We start from the raw sequence: 18900 nt of genomic DNA, 5'->3' as shown, positions 1-18900 counted from the left end.
AAAAGATACAAACATAGTGATCTAAAGGGATACCTGCACCCCAATGTTTAGAGCAGCAAAGTCCACAACAGCCAAACTGTGGAAAGAGCTCAGATGTCCATCAGCAGATGAATGGATAAAGATGTGTATATATATGTATAATTACACACACACACACACACACACACACACACACTCACAGTGGAATATTACTCAGCCATCAAAACCATAAAATTTGCAACAATGTGGATGGAACTAGAGGGTACCATGCTAAGCAAAACAAGTCAATCAGAGAAAGACAAATATATTATTTCACTCATATGTGGACTTTAAGAAACAAAACTGATGAACCTAGGGAAAGGGAAGAAAAATAAAATAAGGAAAAAACAGAGAGGGAGGCAAACCATAAGAGAATCTTAACTCTAGGAAACAAACTGAGGGTTGCTGGAGGGGAGGTGAGTAGGGGGAAGGCGTAACTGGGTAATGGGCATTAAGGAGGGCACTTGATGTAATGAGCACTGGGTGTTATATGCAACTGATGAATCACTAAATTCTACTTCGGAAACTAAAAAAATACTTTGTTAACTAAATTGAATTTAAATTAAAAAAAAAAACCTATCATGACTACTACTGTACAGTGCATTAGAGTTGACAATGTGCTTCAGTATAAATTATTACAGTGGATCACCAGCACTGAGAGGAAGGTAGGCTAGATATTATTTTCATTTTCTTTCACAAATAAAGAAAATGAGGCTCAGAGAGTTTGAGGGGGTTGCTCAAAGTCACAGCGGAAGGTAAGGGTCAATTTACTCCTCCCAATACACCATCCTGCTTCCTAGAATGACCTTGCTTTTGATGCTAAGTTTGTTAACATATCATTTAAGCCTTTAACAAAAACATAGTTCCTGCTGTTTAACAAGTGTGTATAGGCTCTGTATATACTGTGAGCTCACTACAGGAATCACTACTTAGGTGTGTCCATCCATGGTGGCACAAAAATTAGGGTCTAATAGAAGAAATTTAAGTTTTATCTAACTGTTACAGAATATTATTCCTCAAGAGAAATGACCATGTTTTGCAAATGTACCATATTTTTCCTCTTGATTTATATCTACTGATCTTCTGCTTATTCATGCTACTCATACTAGAGGTATAGGTGATCATTTAAGAGTTTATTTATCAATGTTTGTATGTCATTGTACATAAAAACACAAAAGCATTTAATTTACCCGGGATAGTGCTATAAGGTTTCCACAGTTTTCAAGTTCAATAGTGCTGATTCCTCTTATACCGGATGGCAAGTATTAGCATTACAGCATTCTATCTACAAATAAACCCGTGCTTCTCAACCGGGGTGATATTTCTTCCCGGGACATATTTGGTAATACCTGGAGATATTATTTAGGTGGGGGGATGCTGCCGGCATCTAATGGGTAAAGGTCAGAGATTCTCTTCATCCTACAATGCACAGGGTCAGCTCCCACAACAAATGATTATCAGGCCCCAGATGCCAATAGTACCAAGATTGAGAAACCCTGAAATAAATGTATCTTTCACGCTTTGCAAGAACAGTTAGGAGATACTGGAATTTTACAGGCAGAGCAATTAAAGCCAAGTGTCTTCACACAGAAGTATGGTGTCATCCAGAGAGTCTGGGTAATGATAAAAAACAGTGCGCTCCAGGACATTTCAAAAGATATATATATATATTCCCGAGATGGGTTTACCTAGGTGGAAAAATAATTTTTTTAAACCCACTATGATCATAAAGCTTACCTGAATACCTTTAATGGCACCTAAAATGAACACTGAATTTCCTTTTTCTCCCCTTTCACCAGGAAGGCCCTGAAAATAAAATATTCACTTAAGAGGGGGAAGAAAGCATATGATTATTTCAGTGTTTCCTTTTTTTCATGTAATATTATTACCGGTAAAATACCATTATAGTCATGTTTCGCTAGTGGAGATTTCTTTATTCTCTTCATTATTGCTATCATCCTAAGGTTCTCATACATATCTATTCAATATTCAGTTAAGCCCTATTAATGAATCTCTAAAGACAGGGTATCTATTAATATATTTATATTATCCATAGATGTTATACATATATAATATATGCAAGTGATACATTATATAATAAAATGCATAGCTATTTACTAATTATTCATCAGGAAAATTGCATTTTTCCTCAAACATACAAATTCACATGTATTATTCTCACAGGTAAACAATTTTGCAATTTTCAGTTAATAATTTATGCCCTAGAAATCATTTTTTAAAAACTGATTTTATTCATTTCGTGTTCAAAATAGAGCCCCTGCATCCTTCGTAAGACTTTTAAAAACGTATCTTCTTTTTGGAAGGTTTTTGTAAGTAGCTGCAAGCTTACTTAAGAGTATTTTTACAAAGTGAATGAAATAATTCAATGTATTCTTTTTTTCCTCCAAAGTTTTCCTACTGAATATCTTAACATATCTTAACATATCTTGGTTGCCACATAACAATTCTATCTTCATGTATCAAGTTCCTGCAAAGGACAGGCAGATTTCAAAGTTAATCCTTCCTGGAAAAGTCCTGACTGTGCTTCCAATGGGAGATATTTAAGGCTTTTATGATAAGTCACAGCAACTGTTTTCCTTGAGAAATCGGATGCATCTACGCACGCAGTCTTTTCTTCACACAGTTTCAATATGCATGAATTTTAGTTTCACAGTTAAGTGAAATATCACCAGTCCTCCTACAAAATGGTTCAAACTTCAGTTACTACCTTATATTAGCTGAGTGACTTCACTGCTAGCTCATTGGTATATATGAGTAACAGATGCGAATCGTGATTACTAGTCCCATCACTCCTTTCCGTCTAGTAACAATTGGTCACTGCACATCTGTGAGTCAGCAGGTGCATATGCACACACACACACACACACACCAGCCAAATGTGTAGTTATGTTCCTTCCTTATCTCCCAGTGATAAACCTAAATGACATTTCATGAAAATCAGACCCCATTCCAAGAAGCAATTGTCCATCAATGACGGAAGTAAGTCAGGGAATGAAAAATGATAAAGCTGGCAGTGAAATTCAGGCCCAGTGTAAGTGGAGTTAGAGAAAAAATAACTAAGCGATCGTGGAATGTTGAGACTCTGAGTCAGAAGGAGTCCTCCATGAAGACAAAGTGCCCAACCCAAAAAAGGGAAGTGGCTGGGACCAAAAACAAGGTGCCAGAGGACATGGCACCAGCATAAGACCCTCATTGTAAAGGGACTCTTAGAGATAGCTCACAGCACCAGATGCTGATCTGAACTCAGAAAAGAGTATGGCAATTCACCATAGCACAGAAAAATGTCTTCACTTCAGGTCTGGAAGTTACATGGCCAGAAGAAGGCATCTTCAAAACACTCTTGGGCAGTTTCTACAAAGACGTGAAACACTTCCATTCTCAATGAGTCTGTTTTAAATGACAAAGTACTAAATCAATGTTAGTTTAAAAAATTTTTTCCCTAGGTAGGGACAACTAACATTAAATTTTAAATATTTTAACAAAACATAATAAAGGTCATGGAACAATAGTCATTTTTCCCATTCGCTGTTAATGTTGCTTTGTGTGGTGTCAGCTTGCATGGTCATTCTTAATGCCTCATACTACGGGGCAAGTGAGGACTGACTATAAGTGAGGTGGGTCAAGGGGGAGAAAGCTGCCTTGCAAAGGCATCATTATGACAAACGTCAGTTTGGTCACCACGACATGCTGTGGGGAAGCTAAAATCGAGAGCTCCTCCTCTTCTGAATGTTCAGAATATGAATATAACTTTAGCAAAAACTATTCTTTCCTCTATCCCTGATATTCCCTTTCTCTCTGTTTTCTTTTTCCTCATATAAAGATTGGAGACAATTTTAAACAAAATACCTGAAAGCAATAAAGTTTTCTGAAGTGCTGGATATTGTCAACTATTTCTGAACATCCATTCCAAATACCTTCTATTTTTCTATTGCCTTATGGGGATGAGAAAGCTAAAACTACATTTCCCGGACCCCTTTGCAGATGGAATGTGACTTAGGGTCCACCTAGGAGATGTACTAGAAGTGAGGAAGACATCCTCTCCCTGGTCCTGTCGTTATAGCCAAGCAGGGAAGATCAAAAACCTGAGTTTTGTTTTGTTTTTTTTTAACAGTAATTTAAAGTTTATTCAAGCTATAATGCAGGTTATTCTGACTTTAAGGTAGCATCACATGGCATACTTCTGAGTCCATTCCCGAGATATTCTCTTGTACTTATCTCTGTCTGTTTTATAGATCCATGCAATCTCTGGCACTAGGGGGTCATCTGGGTTTGGATCACATAGCAGTGAACAAATGGATAAAAGAACTTTAGAAATAGTTAAAGCAGGAGACCACTGTGATCTTAGAATATCGAGACAAATGCTGCCATTACTGTTAATATTTGGATGATAAATTCTTGTAAATGCAACCGTAGGTGGTTTGCTAGTGTCTGGATATGGGGGATGGAAGCAGTGGTTATGTGCAGAAGCTGCCTCCTGTTTGCTGGATCTCAGCTAAGTGTGACCCCTTAAAATCATAGTCCCACAGTGGACCCTGAATGATAAATAATCTACATTTTATTTTCTGGCCTCTCTGCTCCTCCTCTTACTCTCTATTCTCTGTACAGCAGCCTAGAGTACGTTAATGGAACATCCATCAGATCATACAATTGCTTCCTTGCTTGTAGCCCTTCACTGCCTTCCCCTTTGGCATGCAAGAGAAAATCCAGCCTCCTCCCACAGTCTGCAAGGCCCAAGAGCTCTAGGTCCTGCATACTTCTCAGTCCTCATCCTCCAGACACCCTCATTCATTCACCATGCTCCCAGTACACCTGCACTAAATCTGTTTCTTGGCCACATGAAGCTCATGCCCATTGGAGAGGCCTTCACATAAGATTCCCTTTAGGATGAGCTGTGGGGATCTTACTGGGAGGCCTCCTGGGCCAGGAACTCCTCTTTCTCCTGGAAACCCTGGATCACCTCGTGAACCATTGTAGCCATGCATGCCAGGCTTGCCTCTGGATCCAGGAGGCCCCGGGTGGCCCTGTAAGAAACAAGCTTATAAGTGAGGTGTTTTTGCAAGAATGCTATAACACAAAGTTTACATAATATGGGTACCCAAGTTATGGCAATTGTGACTCACGTGCTATTTAATTTGTGAAACTTCCTTCCCACCCACAAGTACTATGTAGCATAGTAAAGATGTAGAGATAAATTTTAATATAGCCCAATTGAAACTAGTTTGGAATATTCCAAGAGATTTGGGAGAGCATCTTCCTTAAAATCCTTAGAAAGACTCTAATGGATTATAGAGCCCCTGAAACACCTCTTCCTTCTTTCATTTGGTTTACATATTATGAATGAAAGTTTTGAGCCCCCTTCCACTGTTAAAACTAACCAGCAAGTAAAATCTTTCACTATGAGTACACATTTATTTCTGGAACATGGAAAGTAAATGTAGCTTATATTTTAGAATGTTTTTCTCTAATCTGTTTGAAAACCTTTCTTTTCAAGTAAAGTGTTTTGGTCTCAAAGTTATTATGCAAAATTGAAATGCAAATGCCCTTCCATGCACTACCAGGAGAAAATAAAGAAGAGTCTGCCAAATAAATATATATATAGAGAGAGAGAGAATATGTGATTTAAGGACTTTGATGAGGGCTTTTCCCTTTTTCTCTTTTTTCCAGTTGTGTGCTCTTTTATTGGTTTAAATGCTGTATACACCTTATATGAATATGTTGGCAGTTATTATTATTATTTTTTAAGATTTTATTATTTATTAGAGCAAGCACAGTAGGGGGAGGGAGAAGGAGAAGCAGACTCCCCACTGAGTGGGGAGCCTGATGAGCTTTTCCCTTTTTTAAAATAAATGGAGAAAATTAAAAAAGACTTACAGGTATGCCATCCAACCCTGGAAATCCAGGAACGCCAGTTGGACCCTAACATCCCAGAAAACAAGACAAAGATATAAAAGTTATTAAAGTATTGGATTAACAGATTGATTTACTTGAAAACATAAATAATGAGCCATTTTTTAAAAAATCTCTTAGCAGTCACTGTTACTTATTTTTACATTAATGAACTTTTTAAAAAAGATTTATTTATTTGAGAGAGAGAATGGTGGAGGGAGAGCAGAAGGAGAGGGAAAGAGAGAATCTCAAGCAGACTCCCCGCTGAGTGCAGAGCCTGATGTGGAACTCAGTCTCATGACCCTGAGATGGTGACCTGAGTCAAAATCAAGAGTCTGATGCTTAGCCCACTGAGCCACCCAGGTGCTCCTTTTTTACATTAATGAACTGAAATGCTAAAATTTAAAAAAACCTTTGGGAAAAAAAAACTTTGTACTTTTCTTTTTGTACTTAGGAAGCCAATTTGGCAACATCAATTTAAAAAAATTTTTTTTGATACCTTGTGAAATTCGACTTTTTAGCATCTGGGTATCCAAGAGAAATAAACTTTTAAGTGTAAGCACAGGTAATTTACAGGATTGTTGTTGAGCCCTGGCACAACACAAAGTTGGGACAGGATCTCAAATTTACATCAACATGGAATAAACTATAGTTTTATCTCTATTATGGCATATTGTGCAGTATTTTTAAGAGAGTAAGTTTAATCTACATAAATTGATATGGAATGATCTCTAAGCCATCTGGTTGAGTAAAAAAAGAAAAGCTCAGCATGATAAATATATCATTTAGGTTTTTAGAAAGCCATGAAAGACTATAACCCTTCACTGGGTATACTCATGTATTTCAGTGCACAGAAAAGTCTAGAAGGGCATGCTCCTCTGGAAAAGAGTTAGGAAATGAGAGCTGATAAAGAGGAGTTTAGACTTAACTTTTTTGAGGGGGATACTAGTAGGTACTATACTACTTGTGATTATTTTAAAAATCTGGCATAGTAGTGCTGGTGAGTTGTTAGTAAGAAGCACTTAAGAAGAGTCTTACCTTGTCACCTTTGTCACCTGCTGCTCCAGGAGGGCCACTGTCACCTCTCATCCCTTTCTCTCCTGGAATTCCTGTGGGTCCTGGCAGTCCCAGGGGTCCAATGGGACCCTGTGGCCCCGGCGGTCCTGGTTGACCCTAAAAAGGAAGATTAAAAAGGCAGAGGGGTGGTTGAGTCTTAAGCGCTCTCTTCTAACACAAACATGCTCACTTGGGCTTACAGAAGACCGGAAAATTAGATGTGAGCAAATTCTAATAATAGAAGCACAAATGACAAATTAATTACAAAAATAAGAAACATCAATATTGCCTTTTTCAATCTGAATTTAAACCATACAATAAATTTGAATTACTCCACGTGTATACACACACACACACACACACACACACACACACATGAACCAATTATGGTTCTCTTACTATTTTTGTTCCATCAATAACATTTATAAGTCTTGACTATTTAGCAAAGCAAGGAACTTGCAAAACAAAGCAAGAAAAAAAAAACATCAAACTGTCACTACCATCATGTTAGTGACACAAATCAAGAGTGGAGACACCTGCTTGCCCAGATCTTCTTTAAAATTTCATATGGCTAATGGTTTTTCTGCCCTTTTAGTGGAAAACATTTCTTTTCAGCTGCTTTTACCTAATAATATCTACTTAATTTGGAAGTAGACTCTCCACGTCAATTTATACTTATCCAATCTGACTTTCCAGGAATGAAAGGGTCACCTCTTATGTGCAGATGTTTCATGAGCTCAGTTCTCCTGAACCCACAGTGGGTATGTTTCCAGTACAAAGATGAGAAATTCTCTGCTCCCTTGCTGCCTGTCTTCTGTTGCATTTTGATGGGCTGATGCATCAAATGGACATTGAATCCTTGCCCCCTAGAAGCAGCTTGAGTCTCACAGCTCTCTCTATTCTGGAGTAGGAAAGACTGGCCTCAGAGGACCACGCTTCTTGGGGCCCCCACAATATTGCTCCCTTCTCTGTCCCAGGCTTCCTTCTCTCTTTCCAGCCTGCACACTTATGGTTCCCTCTAGGACTGAAACCTTAAATATCGTGGGTTCAAACAGCACCACTGCTATGTTTCAGCACAGACCTCTCTAACTTCCAGATGGCTCGGCATATCCAGCTGCCTCCTTGACATCTTCTTGGATAGAATGGTACCTCCAACTTAAAAAAGAGATCCTGGATGGAATTTTTTATTTTCCTCCGAAATTTATTCCTCTGTCAACCTTCCTGAACTACCCATTTGATCCAGCCAGAATCCCAGAGTCATCTTGACATTCTTCTTTCTGCTACACCTACACCAGGTCTATGATCAATTGCTACCATTTCATTTCCGAAACAGATGTGGAGCTCATCCCTTCCTGGTCCCCCCTGCTGCCACCCTGGTGAAGGCCAATATCAAAAGACTATGGATTTTGGCTTCTAAATTGCTCTCTAGCTTTCTTTTCTCCTCCCCCAGGCCTCTCTCCACCGAACAGCCCAAGGGAGGTTGAAATCAGATCGTGGTATTTTCCCACTTTTTAAAACCCTCTCTTGCCTTCCCACTGCATGCAAAGTAAACCCCAAGTTCCCCCTAGACCTTCTAGGGTGTGGCCCTGGATTCTCTTGCACCCCATACTTACTACTTCCAGGCCAACCCTGGCAGGTCTTCCTTGGTTTGGCTTTCCCACTGGACTGCTCCTGCTCTAGATTTCCACATGACCTAGATCCCCTACACTAACACCTGCTTAGTTGCCTTCCTTGACCCCTGGCCTCTTCCCTGTCCCCCATGAAATAGAATCTCCAATCCACTGCCACTCTCACTGAGGGCTGAAATGGCAGCCCCTCCATTTCATTATTGGCATCTTAGCATTTCCTAATTTTCAATTATTTGCTCATCAGTCTATTGTTTGCCTCTCCAGTTAGATATTAGTGCTATGAGGGCAAGGATATTTGCTCACCAGTTAAGTCTCCCATCTACCATCTACCCCAGATTTTGGTTCAGGAAATCTCTTCTGAATGAATACAGGATAGGTGGACTGGCAGTGAGTATGCTCCCAGGCTTGTGGTCCAGTCTGACCACCCAGTCACTTTGGATACTCTCTACCTGGGCCCTGTATGGTTAGGAAAGTGGTTTCTGAACTTAGAAAAAAAGCAGTTTTATCAACTCTTATCTTTTTCTTTGTTTTGTTTTTTTTAATTCTTATCTTTATGACATATAAAATGTTATTATACATTTAAACTTATTTACTTTTATTTACTTTTAATATATATTCTTGTTTATTTATTTTTTATTGGAGTTCAATTTGCCAGCATATAGCATAATTGAATTTCAATAAAAAATAAACAAGAATATATATTAAAAATTAATTAATTAATTAATTAATTAAAAAAATGGAACAGGAGGCCAGTCAGGAGATGGGCCTCATGTACATCCTCGCTGGTAGGAGAACCATGAATGTCTGAACTGGGCCAAACTGCAAATATTCTGGGGACTCGGCCCAAACACCTGGAACTTGCTAACTTGCTATAGTAAGACACTTTGCTTAGTGATAGCCTTCGATTATCAGGTATGTGCATCCAAGATTGGTTCTCTGCTACAACACCAACTTTGTATCTGAATTTTTTGTAAATAAAGTATGTGAGAATTCCAAAATAAATAAATAAATAATTTACTTTTTTATAAAATAATTAATGTCTGGGAACAATGAGTCTATTTGAATGAACTTAAGAATCTAAAATCAGAGTTTCTAAATCATATATCTAGCCTCAGCATTCAATTTCTGTCTATAATCTGATGAGGGCAGGGAGTATATTAGATTCGTATGGTTTTTTAAATAACACACTTTGTAATCTGAAGACAACACCCTTACATCAGGTAAAAAGAAACTTTGTAATGAGAAGTTTAAGAGAAGGATTTCACCAATGCAAGGTGAGTTGGCTGCCCATCACCATGCACTGTGGCGTCTAAGGTGTTCAGCTGTGTTGTCTAACACATTTCGGAGCCCATGCTATATTTTATTAGTTTGAAAGCACTCTTAGTATTCATTTGAAGTCAGGATGTCCACCTGCAAATTTTTTTGCTTCTTAAAATCTTTCCGAAGATTTAAGAAAAATCACGTTGTATCCCTTTGTCCCACCAAACAACCTGCTGGTGCATTCAATGAGCAAGTGAGTTTCAGAGAGAGAAAAAGCTGAATGGATTTTACAAGATACCTGATCAGATCAGATGTCAAACTTCTGGGCGATTCTGAATTATTTAGCCTCAATTCCAAGAATATAGGGTTACCCTTGTGGTGTGCATGGACAAGGGGGAAATATTTTTTGGAGAGCCTCATCTATATAAAAATTTGAGTCACCTGAAATCAGTGTCAGGACTATTCTAGTGACTTAATCTCCTATGATCCCATGAATTGAAATTCCACAAGCCAGCAAGTGGGAGTGTTCTGTTAGGCGGCCGCCTTCCAGAAACCAGGGCCCAGCCATGGGGTTCCAGACCAGCCCATAAGCATAAACCCCTGAGCTGAACCCCATGAGGTGAACCCTACATAGGATGAAGGATCTAAGAGCATCCTGTTGAAAGAAATATTTAGGCCCAAGATGGAGCCCAGGTTCCACATGAGAAAACCAAAACTTAGATAACTTTTGGGTCCCTATACATGCTTGGGTTGATTGGACACATGGTATTTCCAGTCAGCCAATCCCCACCCTCAATACCAAGCCAACTCTAGGGTCTTTACTTCTTTCCCTGCTTCTTATTCACCTGTTCTCTATGCTTCATTCCATAAAAGCTTCCTGACTTCTGCCCCATTTTGCAGTTCCCTGGTTCCTTGAGAATTCAGGAAGTGTTAAATAAAGTGTGTATCATTCAATCATTTTTAACAACTTTGAAGGGAAGACACAGATCTGGGACCCGGCCAGTCCCAGTCCACATGTGATGAGTCACCCTGGACAGTGCTGCTGACCTTGGCCAGGTCCAGACGCAGGACAGATGGGTGGGGCCCCGCCTGGGGCTTGGGGCCCGGGGACATGAGCCCTATGTACCCTCATCTAAAGACAGTAATGCAGGGGATCCCGGGTGGCGCAGCAGTTTAGCGCCTGCCTTTGGCCCAGGGGGCAATCCTGAAGACCCAGGATCGAATCCCACATCGGGCACCCGGTGGGAGCCTGCTTCTCCCTCTGCCTATGTCTCTGCCTCTCTCTCTCTCTCTCTCTCTCTCTCTCTCTCTCTCTCTCTGTGACTATCATAAATAAATAAAAATAAAAATAAAATAAATAAAGACAGTAATGCCAGAATATTCACAACATTATGTGTAATAGCAAGAAAAACTGGAAATCCTTTAAAATTCTGCCCAAATGAAATTAATAGAATAGATTATGGTACCTTCATACAATGGAACACACACAGCCTGTCTTAGCCTGGGTGCCCCAGTGCAAAGCACAGGACAAGGAGTTGATGCAAACCATTTGTTGGAGATTCAAAGGAGATAGGGTGGGACGCCTGGGTGGCTCAGTGGTTGGGCATCTGCCTTCGGCTCAGGTCATGATCCTGGGGTCCTGGGATCGAGTCTCGCATCGGGCTCCCTGCATGGAGCCTGCTTCTCCCTCTGCCTGTGTCTCTGCCTCTCTCTGTGTGTCTCTAGTGAACAAATAAATAAAATCTTAAAAAAAAAAAAAAGGAAAGTGATCCCACCCAAGAGCCAGGGAGCTGCAGTGTTTACCTCCTCGCTGGAGGATCACAGTGGTGGGTGGGGAGTGCCTGCTGCCAAGCCCACAACTGGGGCCCTTACAGAGCCCACAGAGAGATGCAGAGACTGGCAGCTGGAGACCCCCAGGGTGGAGCAGAGAAGTTACAGGCTGGAGGGAAACGTGGAAGGCCTGGACATTAAAGGGAGCAAGCAAGCAGGGCTTTCTGAGCTGACATGGATCACCCTCATGATGCTCATGAAAAAGACAGTGACTGACCATCCAGGCTGTCCGGTCAGCCCCCTGCGTTTGAAGGCCAGGCCCACACTAGCTGTGGGACCTCGGGCACATTTCTTATCCTCTCTGTTCCTCAGCTTCTTTCTCTGTCAATAAAAAGAATAACATATGGCAAATGCTTATGCCTGGCACAACAATGCTAACTATTGTTATTATTACTACAAACAGTTCATTGTTCAAAAGGGTAAAACAACCTGCCTGTCATATGATCCCACGTGTAGGGAAGCAAATGGACAGATATTTACTCTAAATACATATTTATAAAGGAACATTGCTTGAAGGCTATGCAAGAAATAGCATTTTGTCATGCCTCAGGAGGGAAAACGCAAGCCCGGACAATGTTACATTCTTCACCAACAGCAAATGTGACCTTTATAATAAAGACTAATTAACATTTCTCCTTCACCATGAAGTCGCCGACTCAACAAACATTATCAACAGCCTTTAACACCTGCCTAAACTTCAAAATTCAAAATCGTACATCATTTGAACTTTCCCTTCTTTTCATGCTTTTTCATCATCATCGTAACAGCTACTGTTTATTGAGTACGCAAAAAAATACTAAAGGCTTAGAATTTTCTTTTTTTTTTTTTAAAGCTTAGAATTTTCAAGGAAGCTTACATGTAGAAGTATGTATTACAAAACAGACAAGGATAAAACATGAAATGTAATTATACAGACACAAAACATTTGGGGGCATTTTGAGGGCATATCAATTTAAATATTACACAAATTGTAAACAACAATCTGAAAGAATAAATAATGACTTCAGCTCCTTTTTTTTTTTTTTGACCTATGTTAGTTACTCTAACTTGGTAAGATTTCTTGAATATAAGACTCTGGAAATTAACTACTCTTTCATCAATTCTGGGAATTATCTTTTCATCTTATAGGTAATTTACCAAAAAAAAACCCCTCCTAAATGATCTTTTGTGAATGTCACACTTTACAATAATGTAACATTTAGAAACAACAAAACCTATGTTTAAACATAAAATAGTAATTGAGAAAGAGACAGCCAATTAACCACCTATAAATCTCTTTAATGTATTTCATTTTGGACACACAAGGCCGGATCCAGTGAGCTAATGGAACTTTGGGTAGAAAAAAAAGGAGTGGAAATGTTTCACTCGGTGGTAAGAATGATAAAATGCCATTCAGTATAGAAATGGGTCTTGGTTTGAGAAGGTGCCATCAAAAATGCTTTTAAAATAAAGCAAGACAAGAAATGGTAATTTTCATTATTCAATTCTGGACCCCATGCCGTTCCTCCTCCATGGCCCTCATCTGTTAAGCCGCCTTCCTTGCCATTTCTTTTTTTTTTTTTTAATATATATATATATATATATTTTTTATGATAGTCACAGAGAGAGAGAGAGGCAGAGACATAGGCAGAGGGAGAAGCAGGCTCCATGCACCAGGAGCCTGATGTGGGATTCGATCCCGGGTCTCCAGGACCGCGCCCTGGGCCAAAGGCAGGCGCCAAACCGCTGCGCCACCCAGGGATCCCTTCCTTGCCATTTCTGAATAAGCTCTGCTCATCCACAGACTCAGTGTCCTGTCCCAGGATTGTCCCTCCCACTCTCAAGGTCATTTCTTAGTGCTCCTATGAAGACTCCCCAACCTCCAGCCCTCCCCCCACACACCCTTCAGAACTAGATACCTCTCCAAGATGCTTCTTTAATGACACCCTCATCTGTTACAGTGACCACCTCTTTATCCCCCAATCCCACACCCTCTAGACCATGAGCTCCTGGAGGGTACAGTCTATGCGCCCAAGACCATGATTAACAAATACTTAATAAAATAATATGAACAGTGAAACAGATTCCACACTGAGGTGAGCAGAGTATAACCCCATACATGAACAATGACCCTAAATGCAGCAATGTTCGTAACTTCTTGTTGAGCTAGAACACGGGTATTGTCATACCTTTATTTCAACCATATTAAATGGCAAATATAACCCCTACTCTACAAGTAGAAAAACTAGCATAAAATATTAAATGCCTACTTATTTATAGCTGCTGGGGAAGACTGTGGTTTGTTTTATACTTAGTGCTTTTTTTTTTGTATTAACAGGTAATTTATTATAGGATAAATTTTTTAAAGAAATACACTAAACCTTGTATCACAATATTAAATCTGCCAGAAAGCTGCTCATGAAATTTTTCCAAACGCCAGTCTTTAAGATAGTCCTTGCATGTTCATCCAATTTGAGTAAATAATTTATCCACAGCAATGTAGAGAAAAATTCCAATCTCCTTAAACTATTTCATATGAAAAAAGGGGGATTAGTTAAAAAAAAAAAAACTGTTTACAAGTAAATACCTGAGCTTACTTATTTATAAGGCTATAATGGAATTAACTTCAGGATGAACAGACATAAATAACAAGCCCACAGGAGGATGTTTCTATAACTAGAGAATCATTAAATAATCAAAAGAATTTTGCATCTTTAAAAAAAGAATTTTAGGGATCCCTGGGTGGCGCAGCGGTTTGGTGCCTGCCTTTGGCCCAGGGCGCGATCCTGGAGAACCGGGATCGAGTCTCACATCGGGCTCCCGGTGCATGGAGCCTGCTTCTCCCTCTGCCTATGTCTCTGCCTCTCTCTCTCTCTCTCTCTCTCTCTCTCTCTCTGACTATCAAAAATAAATAAAAATTTAAAAAATTTAAAGAAAAAGAATTTTAAAGAAATATTTTGCTCCTAACTATGCATCCTCCATCTATGAACAATAATATGATGTACAGTGGATTGTTCCCTGGATTCAGGCTAGCAAAAAGAGAAAAAAAAATGCCCAGTGGAAAGAATGATTGACTTTCAGATGTAATTTTTCTGATCTATTTATTGATCTTTCCTTCCTTCTTTCCTCTTCTCATTCTTTCTTTCTCTTTCCTTTTCTTTCTTTCTTTCTTTCTTTCTTTCTTTCTTTCTTTCTTTTTCTTTCTTTTCTTCTCTTTTTTTTCTTTCCTACTGTGTACTTAGAACTGCCTCTGAGGTTTATGACTTTCAGTGAAAGATAGCAAAATCAGAAAAGATTCCCTGAATTCAGAAACAACAGTCGTCTTAACGGCTGAGGAACCTGTGACATGCCCTGTGATGCCACACGTCATCCCCTTCGTCCTCCTCAGAGCCCAAGCTGACACCATGTCATTGGACCTGCTATACGGGCCTCCCTACCGAGGCTGCAAAAGCAGTAGGCTCCCGGGCCAGCTGTACAAATAGAGGATGAAGGTGATGGGAGTGGACATGTCGCCCAGCCCTCTGGGGCCAGGGCATTCCTTTATTCTGTCGCTTGTTAATCATCTGTATCAGGCACGGCTCTTGAGCAGGGCTAAGATCAAATCATTCTGATTTCACAACTTGGTACAACACACCAACAGACAGGAGAATATGTACATTTTTAAAACCAAGATCTTCAGCTCAGCCTTTTGGGTTGCCACTGATGTGCTTGCTCCTCGGGACCAAACCCTTTGGGGAATGACAAAAACCTAAGAAAACCTTTGCCATTTTAGCAGTATGAGGTCTGGGAGAAATAAGTACAGAGACACAACTACAGATATATACACACTCACACTTTGCCTGCGACAGCTCTCTGCTCCTTCCCAACTAGGAGCTGAATCAGTACAAACAACTATATGTTTGTTCCTTCGTTCATTCATTAATGAATGAACAAATGAGTATGAAAAATGCTTTTATTTAATTTTTAAAGACTTTATCTATTTATTTGAGAGAGGGACAGAGCACACAAGCAGAGGGAGAAGGAGAACCAGGCTCCCCACTGAGCAGGAAGCCTTATGTGGGACTCGATCCCAGGACTTGGAGATCGTGACCTGAGCCGAAGGCAGACACTTAACTGACTGAGCCACCCAGCTGCCCGAAAGATGCTTCCATGATACCAGTTACACACACATTTCCAAATCGTCCTTGGTCTCTAAGATCACTGACACAGTGATCATCAAAGTGTCCAGGAAAGGGAAGGAATTTGTTTATTGAGTCTGGTTGTGTGTGCCCACCAGTCTCCAGACCTTGCATCATTTAGTCCGACCACCAACACTGAAGAAGTGTGAATTATTATTCCCATAGAGACAAAAAAGTCTACTGAGGGGCATAACTTACTCAGACTCTCATAAGTTTGCACTCATACCCTCATGAGCCAGCTGCTCTCCCAAACCCCGCCCCCTCCTACTACCTCGGCCTGGCACCCTGGTTGGTTCTTCCACCACACCACGCCTGCATGGACACGTCCACGGCCTCCAGCCTTGTCTTATTTGTAAACTTAAAACTTTCTTAAGGTACTCCATGTCCTTTTGTCAAGTTTCCTTAGGAAACAGCAGAGTCATCAAAGTAATTAAAGAACTCTATTTTTGTCGTTCTCACATCTGATTTTCTAATCCTATCCTCTGTGTCCAACTGTTTCCTAGACACCTTCTTGACCCTTCCATTAATTCACACTCATCACAGGAGAAGCTAGACCATCACTCCCAAACGAGTTTCCCTGCCCTCTTCTTCCCAGACCCAGCAGATGGCAACTTTTTCCTTCCCAGCTGTCAGCTGTCCCCAGCTCTCCAAGCCCACCCCATGGCCAAGGCTACCAGACCTTCCCTGACTTAAATCTCACGTGTCTGCCTTACTGTTGTCTCCCTGCAGAGGCTCCCTGCCCTGGCCTTGTCATCTCGAGTGGGTTACCCAAGCCCCAGCCTCCCTCCGTTCCTTCCCCTTGGGCTTCTCTCCACGTCTACACATGACTGTCAACTTCTCTTCAGTCTTCTCTTGACTGTATCACTGCTTCCATCACCTCCTGGAATGGGGACGGTCTACCCTTCTCCACCCCAGCCAACCTTACTCCCTGTCATTTCCACACCTACACCTTCTGCTCCAAGCACACGTGTGCCTGCTGCTTGCCTGAAGCAATGGTAGCCTTTCTCCAACTGTAGCTCAAATTCTACCTTTCTCCAACCAAAACTTTGGTGGTGGTAGTGGAGGTGGTGGTGGTAGCAGCAATGGCAACCGCTACCATTCACCGAGCACTTGTTCTAGTTGCTGACACAGCAGTGCACGTTCTTTGCGTGGAATCATTACATCCATAAAGCAGAAAGCCACCCTGTATCGCCTTTTCTATTTCCCAAATGAGGAAGCTGAAGCACAGAGAGATGAAGCGAGTGACCAGAGGCCATTCGACTGTCACCTGGGGAAGCAGAGATTCGAACTCACGTCCTCGGACTTCAGTCGCTCCTTCTCTTTTTACCCCAGTCCTGATCAATCTCACTCTCATACAAACTCTCCTAAATGACCTCCCCCCTACAATAACACCTAGATAGACTCATCACCTATGTTTCATTCTTCTTTCATGCATGTTACTCTCATTAGTATCTGCTTGCAGTGATGTCTTCTGGGGCCCTGGGGTCAGGATCCGTGTACATTTTATGAACACCCCAGAACCATGGCCACTGCCTTGCACGAGACACATTCTAAACACAAACTCATGGAATACTTGAACGGATCAAGACCTTATAATGAACAATTCAGGGGCACCTCTCCTGCCTTTCATGCTTGACTGTAATTCAAAGATTGATCCACTAGGTGACACTATAACATCACTTAGAGCCGCGGACAGGGCTCCATGCGTAGCATGACCTTTAATTAAGTGCCTCCTGGGTCTTCCCCTGTGATGGGAAAAACTGCTGGATATCATGAAGGGTTATAAAAATAAGTAACAAAAGGGTGTTATTCAAGGAATAGACAGTCCAAGGGGACTGGACTGTGGTGGCAGAGCTTTTTCTTGTTCCTTAAGATCCCCTCACTTGTTAATGAGAGGATAAAGTGGTCCACTTAGCCCAGAGTAGCGCTGACCCAGGATATCCAGCTGCTTGAGAGGCCTGGTGGTGCCCTGGGAAGAGCAGTGCTCCGAGGACCAGAAGGTAGGGCTGTGCCGCTGAGCAATAGATAAAGTCACCTCTTGAACCTGGTTATTGAAGAGTGGCTTTCCCATTTTTAAAAATGGTGGAAGGGCAGCCCATCATCATACATCTGCTGTGGAAGGGCACCTGGGTGGCTCAGTGGTTGAGCATCTGCCTTCGGCTCAGGTCGTGATCCTGAGGTCCTGGGATCGAGTCCTGCATTCAGCTCCCTGCATGGAGCCTGCTTCTCCCTCTGCCTGTGTCTCTGCTTCTCTCTCTGTGTCTCTCATGAATAAATAAATAAAACATTTTTAATTAAAAAAAAAACATATATCTGCTATGGGAACTGCATGAGGCAGTGTGGAGAGCTCGTGAGGCTCCCTGAGGAGCTCAAACCAGTTGACCCTCACTCTGTTCTGGTGTCCCTGCCCCTGGTCATCTCTGTGCTTTTCTCCTGTGTCTTCTGTGCCTGCCCCCCTTCCTCCTGCTGGGGGGAATCCTCCGGGAGTTCCGCAGGGCTGCCCTGGCGTCTTCTCACTTTCTCTTAGGCAAACTTGACCTATTCCATGGAGTCAATGGCATCCAATGCTGAACAACCAACTCCTCCCTCCACTTCCCTTCCTAGCCCAGACTTCTTCATGGAGCCCTGTCCACATTCAACTGACCTCCAGCTCTACAAATCCAATACAGGACTCGAAGACCCATGATCATGCCCCCAGTGTCCTCCTTGGCCATACACCACTTCCTAGACGGCTGTTTACCTCTCACCGTACCTCCACTGCCCACCTCATTCCTATCAATCCTGCCTCCCAAATATTCCTGACACTCACCTGCTTCCTCCAATATCGCACGTACCCCCTTGCTAAGCAATCTCTCCTCCCACCTGGGCAACTGTAGAAGCCCCTGACAGGTTTTCCCTAACATCGTCCCCCATATACACTCACTATATGCCCCAAACAGCAGCCAGAATGATCTTTTTATAACATAAATCCAACCTGCCTTTACCTTTCTTAAAATCCTTCAGAAGGCAGCCTGGGGTGGCTTAGTGTTTTAGCGCTGCCTGCA

At 41.3% G+C, this 18900-nt stretch overlaps 1 protein-coding gene across 9 annotated transcripts in view; it reads right to left on the bottom strand.

The window, feature by feature from the left end:
• COL4A4 (collagen type IV alpha 4 chain) overlaps positions 1-18900 on the bottom strand; it is a 189358-nt gene that overhangs the window by 78041 nt on the left and 92417 nt on the right. For all 9 annotated transcript variants that reach the window (XM_041766907.1, XM_041766911.1, XM_041766905.1 and 6 more), the window contains 4 exons: positions 6964-7098; positions 5911-5955; positions 4944-5060; positions 1756-1824 (listed from right to left, as the gene is read on the bottom strand). In XM_041766907.1, the coding sequence (XP_041622841.1) occupies positions 1756-1824; positions 4944-5060; positions 5911-5955; positions 6964-7098 (366 nt within the window). The remainder of the gene's footprint in view (positions 1-1755; positions 1825-4943; positions 5061-5910; positions 5956-6963; positions 7099-18900) is intronic.

This window comes from Vulpes lagopus, chromosome 8 (genome assembly GCF_018345385.1).
Source record: "Vulpes lagopus strain Blue_001 chromosome 8, ASM1834538v1, whole genome shotgun sequence".
NCBI lineage: Eukaryota > Metazoa > Chordata > Mammalia > Carnivora > Canidae > Vulpes > Vulpes lagopus.
The sequence above is the reverse complement of the archived record's forward strand: the minus strand, read 5'-3'. Positions and strand labels throughout refer to the sequence as shown.